This window comes from Somniosus microcephalus, chromosome 2, assembly GCF_052327205.1.
Source record: "Somniosus microcephalus isolate GS21.2 chromosome 2, FLI_Smic_1.0, whole genome shotgun sequence".
NCBI lineage: Eukaryota > Metazoa > Chordata > Chondrichthyes > Squaliformes > Somniosidae > Somniosus > Somniosus microcephalus.
The window spans coordinates 247,922,420-247,943,238 of record NC_140988.1 but is presented as its reverse complement, the minus strand read 5'-3'; the positions used below and the strand labels follow the sequence as shown (position 1 = coordinate 247,943,238).

General features: G+C 44.4%; 1 protein-coding gene across 2 annotated transcripts in view; it reads right to left on the bottom strand.

The window, feature by feature from the left end:
• The window catches only part of vps37a (VPS37A subunit of ESCRT-I), a 59,947-nt gene that overhangs the window by 26,298 nt on the left and 12,830 nt on the right, over positions 1-20,819 (bottom strand). For both annotated transcript variants that reach the window (XR_015074220.1, XM_085970708.1), the window contains exon 2: positions 9,015-9,089. Coding sequence is in view for 1 of the 2 variants with exons in the window: in XM_085970708.1 (XP_085826834.1) it covers positions 9,015-9,089 (75 nt within the window). In the remaining variant the exon portion in view is untranslated. The remainder of the gene's footprint in view (positions 1-9,014; positions 9,090-20,819) is intronic.

Genomic DNA, 20,819 nt, shown 5'->3' with positions numbered 1-20,819 from the left:
GTTTTTCTACTACTTTCATTTCTATTGTTTCCACGTCTATTTTTAATTTTATTCAATAGTTTTATATTTCTCGACCACCCCTCCCCCCAACCATGTGATCCGCATGACATTCTGTCACGATGTGGGGCCTCTTTTAGGGATCTGTACATCTGTTGTTGCATTAAAGAAAAACTTAATTAAGAGTTAGTAAGCTGCTTAAGTTAGTCTTAACCATTCCAGTGGTTCTACTTGTGTTATAATATATTTGGGGACCTCAGCAACGGCACCGGACCTCAGGCGCTAGGCAGGGGGAGGGGCCGGAGAGAGGGACAGAGGGGAGCGGGGGAGGGGGAGAGGAGGGGAGGGAGAGAGGGGAGGGGAGGGAGAGAGGGGAGGGGAGGGAGAGAGGGGAGGGAGGGATAGGACAGGGAGAGGACATGACAGGGAGAGGGGGGGGACACACAGGGGCAGGGAGACCAAACGCCCCAAAATTGCCCTCGCGCCCCAAAATTGCCCTCGCAACGCGGGGCTCCCCAGCTAGTTGTTATATAAAACAGCATATCCTCCAGAGTGCTGTGAGCAATGCCATGCTAGATAGAGATGGTGTGGAGATGCCGGAGTTGGACTGGGGTGGACAAATGTAAGAAGTCACACAACACCAGGTTATAGTCCAACAGCTTTATTTGAAATCACAAGCTTTCGGAGTCTGTAGGTGTGGGAGACTTCTACTGCCTCCCAAAGATACACAAAGCCAACACACCTGGACGTCCTATCGCATCAGGCAGCGGAACCCTGTGTGAGAACCTCTCTGGATATGTCGAGGGCATCCTGAAACCCATCGTACAGGGAACCCCCAGCTTCTGTCGCGACACTACAGACTTCTTACAGAAGCTCAGCACCCACGGACCAGTTGAACCAGGAACACTCCTCGCCACGATGGACATCTCGGCACTCTACACCAGTATCCCCCACGATGACGGCATCGCTGCGACAGCCTCAGTACTCAACACCAACAACAGCCAATCTCCAGACGCCATCCTACAACTCATCCGCTTCAATCCTTGACCACAATGTCTTCACCTTCGACAACCAGTTCTTTACCCAAACACACGGAACAGCCATGGGGACCAAATTCGCACCCCAATACGCAAACATCTTCATGCACAAGTTCCAGCAAGACTCTTCGCTGCACAGGATCTCCAACCAACGCTATACACCAGATACATCGACGACATTTTCTTCCTATGGACCCACGGCGAAGAATCACTGAAAAGACTACACGATAACATCAACAAGTTCCATCCCACCATCAAACTCACCATGGACTACTCCTCAGAATCAGTCTCATTCCTGGACACACGAATCTCCATCAAAGACGGACACCTCAGCACTTCACTCTACTGCAAGCCCACGGACAACCTCACGATGCTTCACTTCTCCAGCTTCCACCCTAACCACGTTAAAGAAGCCATCCCCTATGGACAAGCCCTGCGAATACACAGGATCTGCTCAGACGAGGAGGAACGCGATGGACACCTACAGACACTGAAAGACGCCCTTCTAAGAACGGGATATGACGCTCGACTCGTCGATCGACAGTTCCGACGGGCCACAGCGAAAAATCGCATAGACCTCCTCAGAAGACAAACACGGGACACAACCAACAGAGTACCCTTCGTCGTCCAGTACTTCCCCGGAGCGGAGAAACTACGCCATGTTCTTCGCAGCCTTTAACATGTCATCGATGACGACGAACACCTCGCTAAGGCCATCCCCACGCCTCCACTACTCGCTTTCAAACAGCCGCCTAACCTCAAACAGACCATCGTTCGCAGCAAATTACCCAGCTTTCAGGAGAACAGCGACCACGACACCACACAACCCTGCCACAGCAACCTCTGCAAGACATGCCAGATCATCAACACAGATACCATCATCACACGTGAGGACACCACCCACCAGGTACATGGTACATACTCATGTGACTCGGCCAACGTTGTCTACCTCATACGTTGCAGGAAAGGATGCCCCGGAGCACGGTACATCGGCGAGACCATGCAGACACTGCGACAACGGATGAACGGACACCGCGCAACAATCACCAGGCAGGAGTGTTCCCTCCCAGTCGGGAACACTTCAGCAGTCAAGGACATTCAGCCTCCGATCTTCGGGTAAGCATTCTCCAAGGTGGCCTTCGAGACACACGACAACGCAAAATCGTCGAGCAGAAACTGATAGCCAAGTTCCGCACCCATGAGGACGGCCTCAACCGAGATCTTGGGTTCATGTCACGCTACATGTAACCCCACCTGATGCAGGGTCATCCAGACTCGAGTCGACATTGGCTTGTTCTCTCTACACAGATGCGGCCGGACCTGCTGTGATTTCCAGCCAAAAAAAATGTTTTTTGTCTTTTTTTGTTTTTCATACAGACCCCAGCATCTGCAATATTTGACCCCTTGTGACCCCACCTCATTGTTCTTTGATGTAATGTTTCCCTGACTGACCTGTTGGGACACCATTCACACCTTTGACTGCTGTGATTATCTCTCTGCCGAGGTGCAATAAATGGCAGTTGGAAAGGTTACCTGTAAACATCTGACATGATTCTCTGACTATATAAGCTGTGTCTTTATGCATTTCTCCACTTCACCTGAAGAAGGAGCAGCGCTCCGAAAGCTTGTGATTTCAAATAAAGCTGTTGGACTATAACCTGGTGTTGTGTGGCTTCTTACATGCTAGATAGATAAGTACAATGCAAGACAACACAATTATATTCTTCACAAAAAAAGTGAGTTATAAAAATAAAGTGAGGTTGTCTACATACATTTGTAATCAGTGGGCTCGTCACCACTGTCCCAGTACGCTTGTCCACTAAATGGTGCCTCACTGGAGGGAAGACTGTGACCACAGGCTTTTCTTGTGGAAACTGAGGAGGAAGCAAGCTAGATTTGTGGAGGGAAAAATTTAAAAGTAAACTCCGGATCCATTCCTTCTAGATCTTACTGTGGTTACAAACAAAAACATAGGGCCACTTGTGTACATCACAAAAGGTTTAAATAAAAAAACAAATGCATTACAGCATAGAAGTATAATTGTAGATATTAATTTCCATTAGCATTCTGCGAACCTTGTAGGCAGTAGTGATATACATTTATCTCCATCCAAACTCCCCACAGTCATTCGTTCTTTCAGATGGCAGGTCTGGTTGGGCCAAACTGATTTTTTACAAGGTAAATATAAAGGCCCACAATTTCCTTTCGCGATTCAGAGCAGGTTCCAGTTGCTTTTCGTCATCTAAGACAGAACACGTTAAAGGATTGACAAAACTATCAATGTGGTTAAAATCTGAAAACACAAGGTCATTCAGTATCTGTGGAGAGAAGACAATGTTTTATGATGGATTCTTCCCCAGAATTGAAAAATGAAAGATAAGCAAGGATTTTAATAAGTCAGGAAAAAGGAGGGGAAAGGAATAAACAAAAACACATAGTTCAAGCATAGATTGTGTTAAGAAAGTTACAGGTTATTTAACAAAAGATATTTGTAGTTTCTTGCTTTTTATTTACATTTAATTTACGGCTGCTCAAGAATGCTAGTCACAAAGTAGTTCTGGTCCCCTCTTCCAAAACACGATGTTTATCTCTTTTATCCTGCTCACCTTCATTTTTATCTCTTTACCTTACTGTTTGTTGAAACTCACTTTGCAGCAAATAGGCAATGGCAAACATTCAAAGATCGCATGCATGAACTGCAGAATTTGTTCATCCTAGTTTGGCATAAAAATAAAACAAAAAAGGTGACTCAACCGTGACTAACAAGGGAAATTAGGGATAGCATAAGAACCAAGGAGAGGACATATAAATTGGCCAGAAAAAGCAGTAAACCTGAGGATTGGGAGCAGTTTAGGATTCAACAAAGGAGGACAAAGGGATTCATTAAGAAGGGGAAAATAGAGTATGAGAGTAAGCTTGCAGGGAACATAAAAACTGACTGTAAAAGCTTTTATAGATATGTGAAGAGAAAAAGATTGGTGAAGTCAAGCGTAGGTCCCTTACAGTCAGAATCAGGAGAATTTATAATGGGGAACAAAGAAATGGCAGACCAATTAAATACATACTTTGGTTCGGTCTTCACAAAGGAGGACACAAATAACCTCCCAGAGATGTCAGGGAACAGAGTCTAATGAGAGGGAGGAATTGAAAGAAATCAGTATTTGTAGGGAAATGGCGTTAGGGAAATTGACGGGATTGAAGGCCGATAAATCCCCAGGGCCTGATAATCTACATCCTAGGGTACTTAAGGAAGTGGCCCTAGAAATAGTAGATGCATTGCTGGTCATCTTCCAAAATTCTATAGACTCTGGAACAGTACCCATGGATTGGAGGGTAGCTAATGTTACCCCACTATTCAAAAAAGGTGGTAGAGAGAAAACGGGGAATTATAGACCGGTAAGCCTGACATCGGTAGTGGGGAAAATGCTAGAGTCCATTATAAAAGATGTAATAGCAGAGCACTTGGAAAACAGTGACAGGGTCGGACAAAGTCAACATGGATTTACAAAAGGTAAATCTTGCTTGACTAATCTACTGGAATTTTTTGAGGATGTAACTGGTAAAATAGATAAGGGAGAACAAGTGGATGTGGTGTATTTGGACTTTCAGAATGCTTTCGATAAGGTCCCGCATAAGAGATTAGCGTGTAAAGTTAAGGCACATGGGATTGGGGGCAAGGTATTGACTTGGATAGAGAACTGGTTGGCAGACAGAAAGCAAAGAGTTGGAATAAACGGGTCGTTTTCCGAGTGGCAGGCAGTGACGAGTGGGGTACTGCAGGGTTCGGTCCTAGGACCCCAGCCATTCACAATATTATATTAATGATCTAGACGAGGGAACTAGATGTACAGGAAACTTTGTGCTATCCGGCACCGACGGGACCGAGCTGTTGCCGTTCTCTCAAAACTGCCGGACACTCCAGCGCTAATGTTGAAAGATACGGAAGCTTCTGAGCTCTGTATCTGTCAACAAACCCTGTTCAGCTTCTAAACAGTCCAAGCGTCTCTGTAGCTTAGCAACAGCTTCAGCAGACCTTGCAGAGCTTGACTGTTGAGGAAAAAAAGCAACGAGAGGAAAAAAACCTCACGAAAACGGCACCTGATTTTTGCCGGTGGCTCGAGCATTCCGGACAGTTAGCCTCCGGATAACACAAAGTTTCCTGTAATATCTCCAAGTTTGCAGACGACACAAAGCTGGGTGAGCGTGTGTGCTGTGAGGAGGATGCCGAGAAACTCCAGTATGATTTGGACAGGTTGGGTGATTGGGCAGAAGCATGGCAGATGCAATATAACGTGGATAAATGCGAGGTTATCCACTTTGGTGTCAAAAACAGGAAGGCAGATTATCTGAACAGCAATAGATTGGGAGAAGGGGAATTGCAACGAGACCTGGGTGTCCTTGTGCACCAGTTGCTGAAGGTAAGCATGCAGGTGCAGCAGGCGGTTAAGAAGGCAAATGGTATGTTGGCCTTCGTAGCGAGGGGATTCGAGTACAGGAGCAAGGATGTCTTGCTGCAGTTGTACAGGGCCTTGGTGAGGCCACATCTGGAGTATTGTGTGCAGTTTTGGTCGCCTTATCTGAGGAAGGATGTTCTCGTCATGGAGGGAGTGCAGCGAAGATTCACCGAACTGATACCTGGGATGGCAGGAATGACGTATGAGGAGAGATTGGGTCGATTGGGCTTATACTCGCTGGAGTTTAGAAGAATGAGAGGGGATCTCATGGAAACTTATAAAATTCTAACAGGACTAGACAGAATAGATGCAGGAAGGATGTTCCCAATGGTCGGGGAGTCCAGAACCAGGGGTCACAGTCTAAGGATAAGGGGTAAGCCATTTAGGACAGAGATGAGGAGGAATTTCTTCACGCAGAGAGTGGTGAACCTGTGGAATTCTCCACCACAGAAGGCAGTAGAGGCCAATTCATTAAATATATTCAAGAAGGAGTTAGATATATTTCTTAAGGCTAAAGGGATCAAGGGATATGGAGAGAAGACAGGAACAGGGTACTGAATTTGGATGATTAGCCATGATCTCATTAAATGGCGGAGCAGGCTCGAGGGGCTGAATGGCCTACTCCTGCTCCTATCTTCCATGTTTCTATGTTACACTTTTCAGGAGAGGCAGCGCTACTGTTTTGTCAACATTTTCTGTTTTAATTTCAAGGCCTGATCTGAAGATTTTTTTGTGTGTTCAATATTTTTCTCACATTTTCCTTGGGTGTACCTCTCATGTTCACTTTTTTTAAAGAAAAAATGTTTTTATGGGCGGACATGTGGCAGATGAAATTTAACGCAGAATAGTGTGAAGTGATACATTTTGGTAGAAAGAATGAGGAGAGGACATATAAACTAAATGGTACAATCCTGAAGGGGGTGCAGGAACAGAGAGACCTGGGGGTATATGTGCACAAATCATTGAAGGTGGCAGAGCAGGTTGAGAAAGCAGTTAAAAAGGCTTACAGGATAGAGGTATAGAAGAGGTATAGAATACAAAAGTGTCGAAATTATGATGAACCTGTATAAACCATTGGTTCAGTCCCAACAGGAGTACTGTGCCCAATTCTGGGCACTGTATTTTAGAAGGATGTGAAGGCCTTAGAGAGGGTGCAGACAAGATTTACGAGAATGATTCCAGGAATGAGGGACGTCAGTTACGTGGATAGACTGGAGAAGCTGGGGTTGTTCTCCACAGCGCAGAGAAGATCGAGAGGAGATTTGATAGAGGTATTCAAAATTATGAGGAGTCTGGACAGAGTAGATATAGAGAAACTGTTCCCATTGGCAGAAGGGTCGAGAACCAGAGGACACAGATTTAGGGTGATTGGCAAAAGAACCAAAGGCGACGGAAGAAAAAACTTTTTTACTCAGCGAGTGGTTATGATCTGGAATGCACTGCCTGAAAGGGTGGTGGAGGCAGACTCGATCACAACTTTCAAAAGGGAATTGGATAAGTATATGAAGGAAAGAAATTTTCAGGGCTACAGGGAAAGGGCGGGTAGAGTGGGACTAGCTGGAGTGCTCTTGCAGAGAGCCGGCACGGGCTTGACAGGCCAAATGGCCTTCTTCCGTGCTGTAACCATTCTATGATTGATTGACAGATAATTTTCTACTTATTCTTAACAAAAGCAGATGGAGGGCATTCAACTCATTAACTTCCTCTTTGCATTTAGAGTTTCTATTTGCTCTTTTCCCCTCTCCCTTTTCTCCGATTCTAATTAAATGCTTGCTTAGCTTTCATTTTTCACCAGTTCTGAAGGAACCTGGCTGAAACCATCATCTCTCCACAGATGCTGACTAGCCCTGCTGTGTTTTTAGCTTTTTCTGTTTTTGTTTCAGATTTGCAGCTTTTTCTTTGTTTTTTAATCAATGAAATAAGCCCATTTGATCAAGTGATGTCAACATTTGAATTCAACCCTTCTTGTTGGGAATTTCAAACTTCTATTGATAGAGCTTTCAGCCCAACCAGCATGCCATTCTTCATGAAATAAAAAGCTCTAAGTATTTCAAACCCTCCACCGCAATGACCTTTTAAAGTAATAGCAGGCTGTCAATAGGCAGGGGAATGTTAAAGCTATTAGAGTCTAATTAGTTCTTCTAGATGTTCTTCCTTTCTGTATTTGGTATAATGGAGGGATCTTGCTCCCTTAAAAATAAAGATAGGTTGTTACTAAATTTGATTCAAATGTTTTACGATACTATATATTATTCCCAACCAAGAATGCAAGCAATGCATTTCAGGCTTTTTAAATGAGATGTGCAACAACACCCTGTGTTTGGGTCTGTTGCCTAGAACTCCTCACTTGCTCCAGGTTTGTGGTCATGTGTGTTGCCTATAAATGGAAGCGGTTCTTTCCCCCCCTCATTAGTCACGGTGAGAATCCTCACTGATAGGGAATGGACCATGTTTTTTAATTCAGTATCTGATACAAAGATGCAAAGTAAAGCCTCAGCTTCACTGCTCCAACATGACTTAACACCATTCCCACTTGTAATAGAAAACATTTTGAACAAATGCACACCCATTATTTTAGCATTTGTTTGGGGCAAAAACAGTCTGCATCAGTTTTGTTGCTTGCAGGAGTTTAAAATGTTTGAAACATTAACCAAAAAAGTACTTCAATACGAATATTGTACCCAAGATAGAATGGCCTGTGGAGTAGTGGAACTCAAACCTAGACCCACAAAATTCTACTTGCTAAAGCCAGAATCTCTGCTGGGAAGGAAGGTGCTGAGCATCACCAGTGTTTTCACATTAGGAAAGAAAACAGGAAGGTGAGTTGTCGGAGGGTCACACTCACTCTCCTCGTGGCCATTTTCGCATGCTGTCATGATACTAATATCGTACAAAAATGTGCAAACATCGCACCACCACACCTATGCCACGATATGCAGTCTCCAGAGAGTACAACCGCTACACCAGCAAAGATCCAGGCCGACTTGAACAACCTACCACCAACCCACCTCAAATCTAGAAGGCCTTTTTGGACTATCGCCAAAGCCCTTCAGTGATCTCACCTCAGCCTTGATGACCAATGGCGAAATGCTTGGAAGAAATGTGACATACGGAATGGATTCCTTAGAGGACCCAACAGTACAACCTGAAGGATCAAACCTTCCTCGTAAACAGTGGACAACCATCAACCGCCTCATAACCGGCCATGGTGGATGCTGCCACCTTCTCCATAGATGGAAGATTAAAGCATCCCCATCATGCAACTGTGGAGCTCCTAATCAGACCCTGGAGCACATCATTGAGCACTGCCCTCGGAGGAAATTTGCAGGCGGCCTACAAGGTATCCACGCTGTTACACTGGAAGCTTTGGCCTGGATATCTGACTTAGATATTGACATTTGATTTGCTTTGCTACTACCATGTGAAAGAAGACGACAACTACAAAAATGTGAAAAAAACTGGTTGCACAAACGCACTTCGTGTAAAATAACTCTCAAACTTTGGGGCTTGTTTTTTTCATACTTACATGTTCAAATTGATTGTTTTATTGTTTGCTGTAAAAGGCAGTCTGTATTCCACATCCTTCTGTATTTCCACTACACTATACAAAAATAAATACAATTGATGTTAAGATTTTTAATATTATAATTACATGATTAATTATACTTATGGTTTTTGGTCAAACTTTCATGCCAACATTTAACATTGAAACTGCGGATATAAATATTTAGAATGGAAATCCTCTACGTAAACAGTTGCCTGTAATGATACACTTGCAGGCTTGGCCAGTATTTGGTGATGGGAGTGATTTCTGAAGTCTCTCCCCCAACTCCATCACATATACACATGCACACACACAAAATTGGATTCATCAGGGCAATTACATGTAACACTTATTATTCTGTGAATTGGCTTAATTGAATGTTATAGCAAAGAAACAGGCTATACAGCCGATCAAGTATTTGTTGTTTCTCAACCTTGTCTAATCCCACTCTCCTAATTACTTCCCAAATCCTTTAAGATTCCTTTTTTCAAGTAGTTATCACATTCCTCTTTAAATTAATTTATGGAGCCTGCTTTAACAATGGTTTGTGGCAGAGGTTTCCACAATTTAACTACCTTCTATGTAATGATTTTTTCTAAAGTTCCCTTTAATTCATTTTGAGACTATCTTAAATTTCAGCCCTATTTTTTTCCTTTCTGCTGACCAGTGGAAACAATTATTTACCTTAGCATCACCCTTCATAACCTTGAAGACCTCTATTGATTTACCCCATAATCCTCTCAGTTCTTATGAAGAAATCCCTAACTTTACAAGCCTCACTTTATAACTAACTCCTCATCTCTAGTAACATCCTAGTGAATCCATGCTGTACCTTTTCCATTGCTTTTATATCCTTCCTATAATGGGGTACCCAAAACTGTACACAATGCTCCAACTGCAGCCTTGTCTAAATCTAATATCATTTTTGCTTTTGTATTCTATGACTAGATAGAAAGCCAAAGATTCAGTTTGTCTCTTTTTTATATATAAATAGATTTATCGATTTGGCTGCTACCTTTAATAACCATATATCAGATGTATTTAAGGGGAAGCTAGATAAGAACATGAGGGAGAAAGGAACAGAAGGATATGCTTATAGGGTGAGATGGTGCAAAGTGGGAGGAGGCTCGTATGGAGCATAAACACCAACATAGACATGTTGGGCTGAATAGCCTGTTTGTGCTGTAAATTTATATAATCTGCACCTACTTCTCTTACCCTAGGAACACTGCAGCTTGGCTTTGGGAGGATTATAAATGCTGAAGAAAGACTTGCATTTATATAGCGCCTTTCATGACCACAGGAGTCATAAAGCGCTTTACAGCCAATGAAATGAAGTGTAGTCACTGTTGTAATGTAGGACGACATGGCAGATAAATTGAAAAGATGCTTTGTATCTGTTTTAACCACAAGGTGGTTGGATCTACCCCTTCTATAGTATTCTAATAATACAATAAAAATCTTACATCTACACACAATTTCTGCCAGCTTTTTTCATTATAAATTCCTTTGACCACACTTCTAATAGAAACTGCCACTATAACTTGTTACACTGTAATTACACTCTCCTGCCAGTACAGATGCTGCATTGGCAGGAGAGTGTAATTATCCATCTAATGAACTCAAAGTTCCCCATTGTAGAATTTAATAGTTCTTCAATGATTCCAGGGTATGTGCCTCCATCACGCTATCTGGGAGCTCACGTAAAGGGTGATCAACACATGCAATGAAGAGAAATATCCTGACATCAGTCCTACATTTGCCTTTTTAAAGTTTGAACCGGTGACTCCTTGTCCTACTTTTCCCAATTTAAAGTAATTTCCCCAATTTATCTCTAATCTTTCGTGATAACTGGCACTACTTACACAGGGGATCAGCCTCATGGCTTTTCTGTACACACCAGCACTTGAATGTTCCCCTCATTTCTTGGTGACCAGAACTGGAGATAGTACAAAAGATGCGGTCTGACCAGCAGACTGAACAGTTTACCTGTTTGCAGACCTCCCCATATTTCTAGTCACCTGATCTTCCTAGACTGGGCTGGAGCCTGCCCTAATCTAACCCACCCAGTTTGTTTTCCCCCTAGTGGCATAGTGACTGGTTGTTTGGATTTCAGGATAGGCCTAGCCACCCTGTTTTTTGTCCCTGGTGATATGGTGGCTCTCATCAGGGTCTGTGACTTCCTAAATCATGGTGTGGAGATGCCGGTGTTGGACTGGGGTGGACAAATGTAAGAAGTCACACAACACCAGGTTATAGTCCAACAGTTTTATTTGAAATCACAAGCTTTCAGAGCGCTGCTCCTTCGTCAGGTGAAGTGGAGAGATGCATATAAACACAGCTTATATAGTCAGAGAATAATGTCAGATGTTTACAGGTAATCTTTCTAACTGCCATTTATCGCACCTCGGCAGAGAGATAATCACAGCAATCAAAGGTGTAAATGGTGTCCAAACAGGTCAGTCAGGAAAACATTACATCAAAGAGCAATGAGGTGGGGTCACAAGGGGTCAAATGTTGCAGATGCTGGGGTCTGTATGAAAAACAAAAAAAAGACAAAACACTTTTTTTGGTGGAAATCACAGCAGGTCCGGCCGCATCTGTGTGGAGAGAGCAAGCCAACGACGACTCGAGTCTGGATGACCCTACGTCAGGTGGGGTTACATGTAGCGTGACATGAACCCAAGATCCCGGTTCAGGCCGTCCTCATGGGTGCGGAAGTTGGCTATCAGTTTCTGCTCGACGATTTTGCGTTGTCGTGTGTCTCGAAGGCCGCCTTGGAGAATGCTTACCCGAAGATCGGAGGCTGAATGTCCTTGGCTGCTGAAGTGTTCCCCGACTGGGAGGGAACACTCCTGCCTGGCGATTGTTGTGCAGTGTCCGTTCATCCGTTGCCGCAGTGTCTGCATGGTCTCGCCGATGTACCATGCTCCGGGGCATCCTTTCCTGCAACGTATGAGGTAGACAACGTTGGCCGAGTCACATGAGTATGTACCATGTACCTGGTGGGTGGTGTCCTCACGTGTGATGATGGTATCTGTGTTGATGATCTGGCATGTCTTGCAGAGGTTGCTGTGGCAGGGTTGTGTGGTGTCGTGGTCGCTGTTCTCGAAAGCTGGGTAATTTGCTGCGAACGATGGTCTGTTTCAGGTTAGGCGGCTGTTTGAAGGCGAGTAGTGGGGGCGTGGCGATGGCCTTAGCGAGGTGTTCGTCGTCATCGATGACATGTTCAAGGCTGCGAAGAACATGGCGTAGTTTCTCCGCTCCGGGGAAGTACTGGACGACGAAGGTACTCTGTTGGTTGTGTCCCGTGTTTGTCTTCTGAGGAGGTCGATGCGATTTTTCGCTGTGGCCCGTCGGAACTGTCGATCGACGAGTCGAGCGTCATATCCCGTTCTTACAAGGGCGTCTTTCAGTGTCTGTAGGTGTCCATCACGTTCCTCCTCGTCTGAGCAGATCCTGTGTATTCGCAGGGCTTGTCCATAGGGGATGGCTTCTTTAACATGGTTAGGGTGGAAGCTGGAGAAGTGGAGCATCGTGAGGTTGTCCGTGGGCTTGCGGTAGAGTGAAGTGCTGAGGCGTCCGTCTTTGATGGAGATTCGTGTGTCCAAGAATGAAAACGATTCTGAGGAGTAGTCCATGGTGAGTTTGATGGTGGGATGGAACTTGTTGATGTTATCGTGTAGTCTTTTCAGTGATTCTTCGCCGTGGGTCCATAGGAAGAAAATGTCGTCGATGTATCTGGTGTATAGCGTTGGTTGGAGGTCCTGTGCAGCGAAGAAGTCTTGCTCGAACTTGTGCATGAAGATGTTGGCATATTGGGGTGCGAATTTGGTCCCCATGGCTGTTCCGTGTGTTTGGGTAAAGAACTGGTTGTCGAAATTGAAGACATTGTGGTCAAGGATGAAGCGGATGAGTTGTAGGATGGCGTCTGGAGATTGGCTGTTGTTGGTGTTGAGTACTGAGGCTGTCGCAGCGATGCCGTCATCGTGGGGGATACTGGTGTAGAGTGCCGAGACGTCCATCGTGGCGAGGAGTGTTCCTGGTTCGACTGGTCCGTGGGTGCTGAGTTTCTGTAAGAAGTCTGTAGTGTCGCGACAGAAGCTGGGGGTTCCCTGTACGATGGGTTTCAGGATGCCCTCGACGTATCCAGAGAGGTTCTCACACAGGGTTCCGTTGCCTGATACGATAGGGCGTCCGGGCGTGTTGGCTTTGTGTATCTTTGGGAGGCAGTAGAAGTCTCCCACGCGGGGAGTACGTGGGATGAGAGCGCGTAGGATGCTTTGAAGGTCTGGATCGAAGGTCTTGATCAGTCTGTTCGGGTAAGCATTCTCCAAGGCGGCCTTCGAGACACACGACAACGCAAAAATCATCGCGCAGAAACTGATAGCCAAGTTCCGCACCCATGAGGACAGCCTGAACCGGGATCTTGGGTTCATGTCACGCTACATGTAACCCCACCTGACGTAGGGTCATCCAGACTCGAGTCGTCGTTGGCTTGTTCTCTCCACACAGATGCGGCCGGACCTGCTGTGATTTCCACCAAAAAAAATGTTTTTTGTCTTTTGTTTTTCATACAGACCCCAGGATCTGCAACATTTGACCCCTTGTGACCCCACCTCATTGCTCTTTGATGTAATGTTTTCCTGACTGACCTGTTTGGACACCATTTACACCTTTGATTGCTGTGATTATCTCTCTGCCGAGGTGCGATAAATGGCAGTTAGAAAGATTACCTGTAAACATCTGACATTATTCTCTGACTATATAAGCTGTGTTTTTATGCATCTCTCCACTTCACCTGACGAAGGAGCAGCGCTCCGAAAGCTTGTGATTTCAAATAAAGCTGTTGGACTATAACCTGGTGTTGTGAGACTTTTTACATTCCTACATCATGACCCACGACCTTTCACCCAATGACCTGAATCCGTACAGCACAACCTTAGGACCTACCTTAATCCCCGACTCCACCCATTCTCTCGCTTCCAAATCTGTACGGGAAATTTCCTCACCAGTAATGTTTCTTCGTGGAGGCTGGTAAAGAGCAGGAATCTACCTAACACACACATGCTAAAAGTAGGAAAAGGGTATTCATTTACTGGTATCCATTATTCCATTAATTTGTTAGTGTCCTGCTGCTCTATGAATTTATTAATTTATGTGATGCCCGCTGTTCCATTAATTTATTCATTTTTTTGCTGTTCCATTAAAGCATTAGTTCACTGTAGCCTACTGTTGCATTCATTTATTGATTTGTTGGTGATGGTTGGTTTATGAATTTTATTAATTTACTGCTACCCAATGCTGTATTAATTTAATAATTCACTGGTACAACTGCACCCTTTAAAAAAAAAAATTCACTGGTGCACCCATTGCTAAAATTTTCTGGTACTTGCTGCTCCATGAAGTAATTGATTCTGTGGTGCCCGCTGCTTCATTAACTTATTAGTAATTCACTGGTGCCTATTTGCTAAACCTTGCAGTATAGCCAGCGTCCTTTCATTGTTGTCAGTGAGTTGTGATGCATGCACTTTATGTTGGTTTTCCGTGAGGTCAGTTGTCAAAGAAAATGAACACATTTTGTTCTAATTTAAATTTATTGTAACAAATTCTGCTGTTCACTGTTTGAGGGTGCTTGGTCATCACATAAGAACATAAGAAATAGGAGCAGGAGTAGGCCAATCGGCCCCTCGAGCCTGCTCCGCCATTCAATAAGATCATGGCTGATCTGATCCTAACTGCCAATCTACTATCACAGAACCATCTCCTGAATCTAACAGAATTAGACACACGAAATAGGAGCAGGATCAGGCTACACGGCCCCTGGGCCCGCTCCGCTACCCACAGGGCCATGTCTGATCCGAACCTAGACTCATGTCCAAATTCCTGCCCGCTCCCCGTAACCCTTAATTCCCTTTACTTCTAGGAAACTGTCTATTTCTGTTTTAAATTTATTTAATGATGTAGCTTCCACAGCTTTCTGGGGCAGCAAATTCCACAAACCTACCACCCTGAGTGAAGAAGTTTCTCCTCATCTCAGTTTTGAAAGAGCAGCCCCTTATTTTAAAGATTATGCCCCCTAGTTCTAGTCTCACCCTTCATTGGGAACATCCTCACCGCATCCACCCGATCAAGCCCCTTCACAATCTTATATGTTTCAATAAGATCGCCTCTCATTCTTCTGAACTCCAATGAGTAGAGTCCCAATCTACTCAACCTCTCCTCATATGTCCATCCCCTCATCCCCGGGATTAACCGAGTGAACCTTCTTTGTACTGACTCGAGAGCAAGTATGTCTTTTCTTAAGTATGGACACCAAAACTGTATGCAGTATTCCAGGTGCGGTCTCACCAATACCTTGTACAACTGAAGCAATACCTCCCTATTTTTATATTCTATCCCCCTAGCAATGAAAGCCAACATTCCATTGGCCTTCTTAATCACTTGCTGCACCTGCATACTAACCTTTTGAGTTTCGTGCACCAGGACCCCCAGATCCCTTTGTACTTCAGTACTTTCAAGTTTCTTGCCATTAAGATAATAACTTGCTCTACGATTTTTCCTGCCAAAGTGCATAACCTCACACTTTCCAGTATTGTATTCCATCTGCCAAATCTCTGCCCACTTACTTAGCCTGTCTATGTCCCCTTGCAGGTTTTTTATGTCCTCCTCACTCACTACTTTCCCTCCCATCTTAGTATCATCTGCAAACTTTGATATGTTACACTCGGTCCCCTCCTCCAAATCGTTAATATAGATTGTAAAGAGTTGGGGACCCAGCACGGACCCCTGCGGAACACCACTAGTTACTGATTGCCAGTCTGAGAATGAACCATTTATCCCAACTCTCTGCCTTCTGTTAGATAGCCAATCCTCTATCCATGCCAGAGTATTACCCCCAATCCCGTGATTTTTTATCTTAAGCAATAATCTTTTGTGTGGCACCTTGTCAAATGCCTTTTGGAAGTCCAAATACACTACGTCCACTGGTTCCCCTTTATCCACCCTATATGTTACTTCCTCAAAGAACTCCAGCAAATTTGTCAAACATGACTTCCCCTTCATAAAACCATGCTGACTTTGTCCTATTAAATTATGATTATCCAAATGTCCTGTTACTGTCTCCTTAATAATGGACTCCAAAATTTTACCTACCAAAGATGTTAGGCTAACCGGTCTATAGTTTCCAGCCTTCTGTCTACTGCCCTTTTTAAATAAGGGTGTTACCTTAGCAGTTTTCCAGTCTGCCGGGACCTTTGCTGAGTCCAGGGAGTTTTGGAAAATTATTACCAATGCATCCACAATCCCTACCGCCACTTCCCTCAAGACCCTAGGATGTAAGCCATCAGGTCCAGGTGATTTATCCACCTTGAGTCCCATTATTTTACCGAGTACCATTTCCTTAGTGATTTTGATCGTGTTTAGCTCCACCCCCCCTATAGCCCCCTGTTTGTCCTATAAAAACTCTTACTATCTGTTTTTATATTTTTTGCTAATTTACTTTCATAATCTATCTTCCCTTTCTTAATCAATCTTTTTGTTATTTTTTGCTGTCTTTTATTAAAGTTTTCCCAATCCTCTATCCTCCCACTAGATTTGGCTACCTTATATGCCCTTGTTTTTAGTCGAATACTATCCTTAATTTCTTTACTTAGCCACGGATGGCTGTCTTTTCTTTTACACCCTTTTCTTCTCAGTGGAATATATTTTTTTTGGAAGTTTTAAAATAACTCCTTAAATGTACACCACTGATCATGTATCGTCTTACCCTTTAATCTATTTTCCCAATCCACTCTACTCAATTCCGCTCTCATACCTTCATAGTCTCCTTTATTCAAGCTTAGCACGCTTGTTTGAGATCCAACCTTCTCACCCTCTAATTGAATATGGAATTCAACCATGTTATGGTCACTCATTCCAAGGGGATCCTTTACTAGGACATTTTTAATTAATCCTGTCTCGTTACACAGGACCAGATCTAAGGTTGCTTGCCCCCTGGTCGGTTCAGTTACATACTGCTCAAGAAACCCATCCCTAATACACTCAATGAACTCATCCTCAAGGCAGCCCTGCCCAATTTGATTTGTCCAATTAATATGATAGTTAAAATCCCCCATAATTATAGATGTTCCCTTATTACAAGCCTCAACTATTTCCTGATTGATACTCCGTCCAACAGAGTTGCCACTGTTCGGAGGCCTATAGACTACGCCCACTAGTGTTTTTTTCCCCTTATTATTCCTTACCTCCACCCAAACTGTTTCATTATCCTGATCTTTTGACCCAATATCATTTCTCTGTATTACAGTGATTCCTTCCTTTATTAACATAGCCACCCCACCTCCCCTTCCTTCCTGCCTGTCATTCCTGATCGTTAAATAACCTGGTATGTTTAATTCCCAGGCATTGTCAGCCTGCAGCCATGTTTCTGTAATGGCCACAAGATCATACCCATATGTAGTTATTTGTGCCATTAACTCGTCTATTTTGTTACGAATGCTACGTGCATTCAGATAGAGAACTTTCAAAGATATTTTGTGACAATTAGTTCCTGCTTTTGCCCTTTTTATTACTTTACCTTTTACTCCATACCTTCTGCCCCTTCCTGACACGCTCTGGTTTTTAATTTCCCCACTGCTACCTAAGTCTATGACCTTCTCTGTTGTCATTTTTATTATTTGCTCTCTAGGAACCTCCCCCCCACTAGTTAGTTTAAAGCCCTCTCTACAGCCCTAGTTATATGATCCGCCAGGACTCTAGTCCCAGCACTGGCCAAGTGAAGCCCGTCCCAGCAGAACAGCTCCCTCCTGCCCCAGTACTGGTGCCAGTGTCCCAGGAAGCAAAACCCATTTCTCCCCCACCAGTCTTTGAGCCACGCATTTAACTCTCTAATTTTATTTGTCCTAGCCAAATTCGCTCGTGGCTCAGGTAATAATCCAGAGATTATTACCCTTGAGGTTCTGTTTTTTAATTTGACCCCTAGCTGCTCATACTCCTTTAACAGAACCGGCTTCCTAGTCCTATCTACGTCGTTTGTACCAACATGGACCACGACAACTGGATCCACCCCCTCCCACTGCAAGTTTCTTTCCAGCCCAGAGATGTCCTTAACCCTGGCAACACAGCCTTCATGACTCTCGCTCTCGGCTGCAGAGAACTCTATCTATCCCCCTAATAATACTATCCCCTACCACTACAACATTTCTATTTACTCCCCCCTCTTGAATGGCCCCCTGTTCCACGGTGCTGTAGCCAGGTTGCTCATCCTCCCTGCAGTCCCTGCTCCTGTCCCCACAGGGAGTAAGAACCTCAAACCTGTTGGACAAGAGCAAGGGCTGCGGCTCCTCCAGCTCTACCTCCTGGATCCCCGTACCTGCCTCACTTGTAGTCACACCGTCCTGTCCCTGACCATGGGCTACATCTGAATTAATTAACTTCATAGGTGTGACCACCTCCTGATACACAGAATCCAGGTACTTCTCCCCCTCCCTGGTGTATCGCAGTGTCTGAAGCTCAGACTCCAGCTCATCAACACGGAGCTGGAGTTCCTGTAGCAGCAGACACTTGTCACAGACGTAATCACCGTGAGCCTCAATGGGGTTCACCGGCTCCCACATCTCGCAACAGTAACACATCACCTGCTCCATTCTATGTAATTAATTAAATTTTTTATTGTTAGTTATGGACACCCTCTGCCCGATTTTAGATGCTAGTATCCCCTTTAATTAATTGGATTTAAATTAAATCAATCCCTCTAGTTACACCAGTTAAATGGTTTACCAACAGTCACTCTGCACCAGAAAGGCCTTATTAACTACAACCCACAGAGTTAAAGTTTGAAAAGAGCACCTAACACCCCACTTACCCAAACTCACACTTACCCAAACTCACAGCACTCTTTGATGACTCGCGCTCAGTGCTTGCTCGCACTAGGACTGGTCTTTTTATACTGTTTGTTTGTTTACAGCCAAATGAGTCACCCCTGCTGATTGGTTAGAAAACTGGTTTCCACTGCCTGCTGTGCCAATTTACTCCTACTGCAGTGTAACCTTGTTTTACATTATCATAGAAGCATACGGCACAGAAGGTGGCCATTCGTTCCATCGTGAAAGAACTATTCAATTAGTCCCACACCCCATAACACACTTTCCCCCATAACCATGCTAATTTTTCCTTTCTGAATACATATCCAATTCTCTCTTGAAAGTTACTATTGAATCTGGTTCCACCAGCATTTTTGGCAGTGCATTCCAGATCACAACAACTTGCTGGGTAAAAAAAAAAAAAATTCTCATCTCCCTTCTGGTTCTTTTGCCAATTCTCTTAAATCTGTGTCCTCTGGTTACCGACTCTTCTGCCACTGGAAACAGTTTCTCCTTATTTACTCTATCAGAACCCTCTTTGAACACCTCTATTAAATCTTCCCTTAACCTTCTCTGCTCCAAGGAGAACAATCCCAGCTTCTCTCGTCTTTCCACATAACTGAAGTCCCTCATCCCTGGTATCATTCTAGTAAATCTCCTCTGCACCTCCTCCAAGGCCTTGACGCCCTTCCTAAAGTGCGATGCTCAGAATTCGACAATACGCCGGCTGAGGCCTAGCCAGTGATTTAGAAAGGTTCAGCATAACTTCCTTGCTTTTTTACTCTATGCTTCCATTTCTAAAGTAGTCATGGTGTGGAGATGCCGGAGTTGGACTGGGGTGGACAAATGTAAGAAGTCACACAACACCAGGTTATAGTCCAACAGTTTTATTTGAAATCACAAGCTTTCGGAGCGCTGCTCCTTCGTCAGGTGAAGTGGAGAGATGCATAAAGACACAGCTTATATAGTCAGAGAATAATGCCAGATGATTACAGGTAATCTTTCTAACTGCCATTTGTCGCACCTCGGCAGAGAGATAATCACAGCAGTCAAAGGTGTGAATGGTGTCCAAACAGGTCAGTCAGGAAAACATTACTTCAAAGAACAATGAGGTGGGGTCACAAGGGGTCAAATGTTGCAGATGCTGGGGTCTGTATGAAAAACAAAAAACAGATCGAAAAACATTTTTTTTGCTGGAAATCACAGCAGGTCCGGCCGCATCTGTGTAGAGAGAACAAGCCAACGACGACTCGAGTCTGGGTGACCCTACGTCCGGTGGGGTTACATGTAGCGTGACATGAACCCAAAATCCCGGTTGAGGCCGTCCTCATGAGTGCGGAACTTGGCTATCAGTTTCTGCTCGACGATTTTGCGTTGTCGTGTCTCGAAGGCCGCCTTGGAGAATGCTTACCCTCCGATCTTCGGGTAAGCATTCTCCAAGGCGGCCTTCGAGACACACGACAACGCAAAATCGTCGAGCAGAAACTGATAGCCAAGTTCCGCACTCATGAGGACGGCCTCAACCGCGATCTTGGGTTCATGTCACGCTACATGTAACCCCACCGGACGTAGGGTCACCCAGACTCGAGTCGTCGTTGGCTTGTTCTCTACACAGATGCGGCCAGACCTGCTGTGATTTCCAGCAAAAAAAATGTTTTTCGGTCTGTTTTTTGTTTTTCCATACAGACCCCAGCATCTGCAACATTTGACCCCTTGTGACCCCACCTCATTGTTCTTTGATGTAATGTTTTCCTGACTAACCTGTTTGGACACCATTCACACCTTTGATCACTGTGATTATCTCCCTGCCGAGGTGCGACAAATGGCAGTTAGAAAGATTACCTGTAATCATCTGGCATTATTCTCTGACTATATAAGCTGTGTCTTTATGCATCTCTCCACTTCACCTGACGAAGGAGCAGCG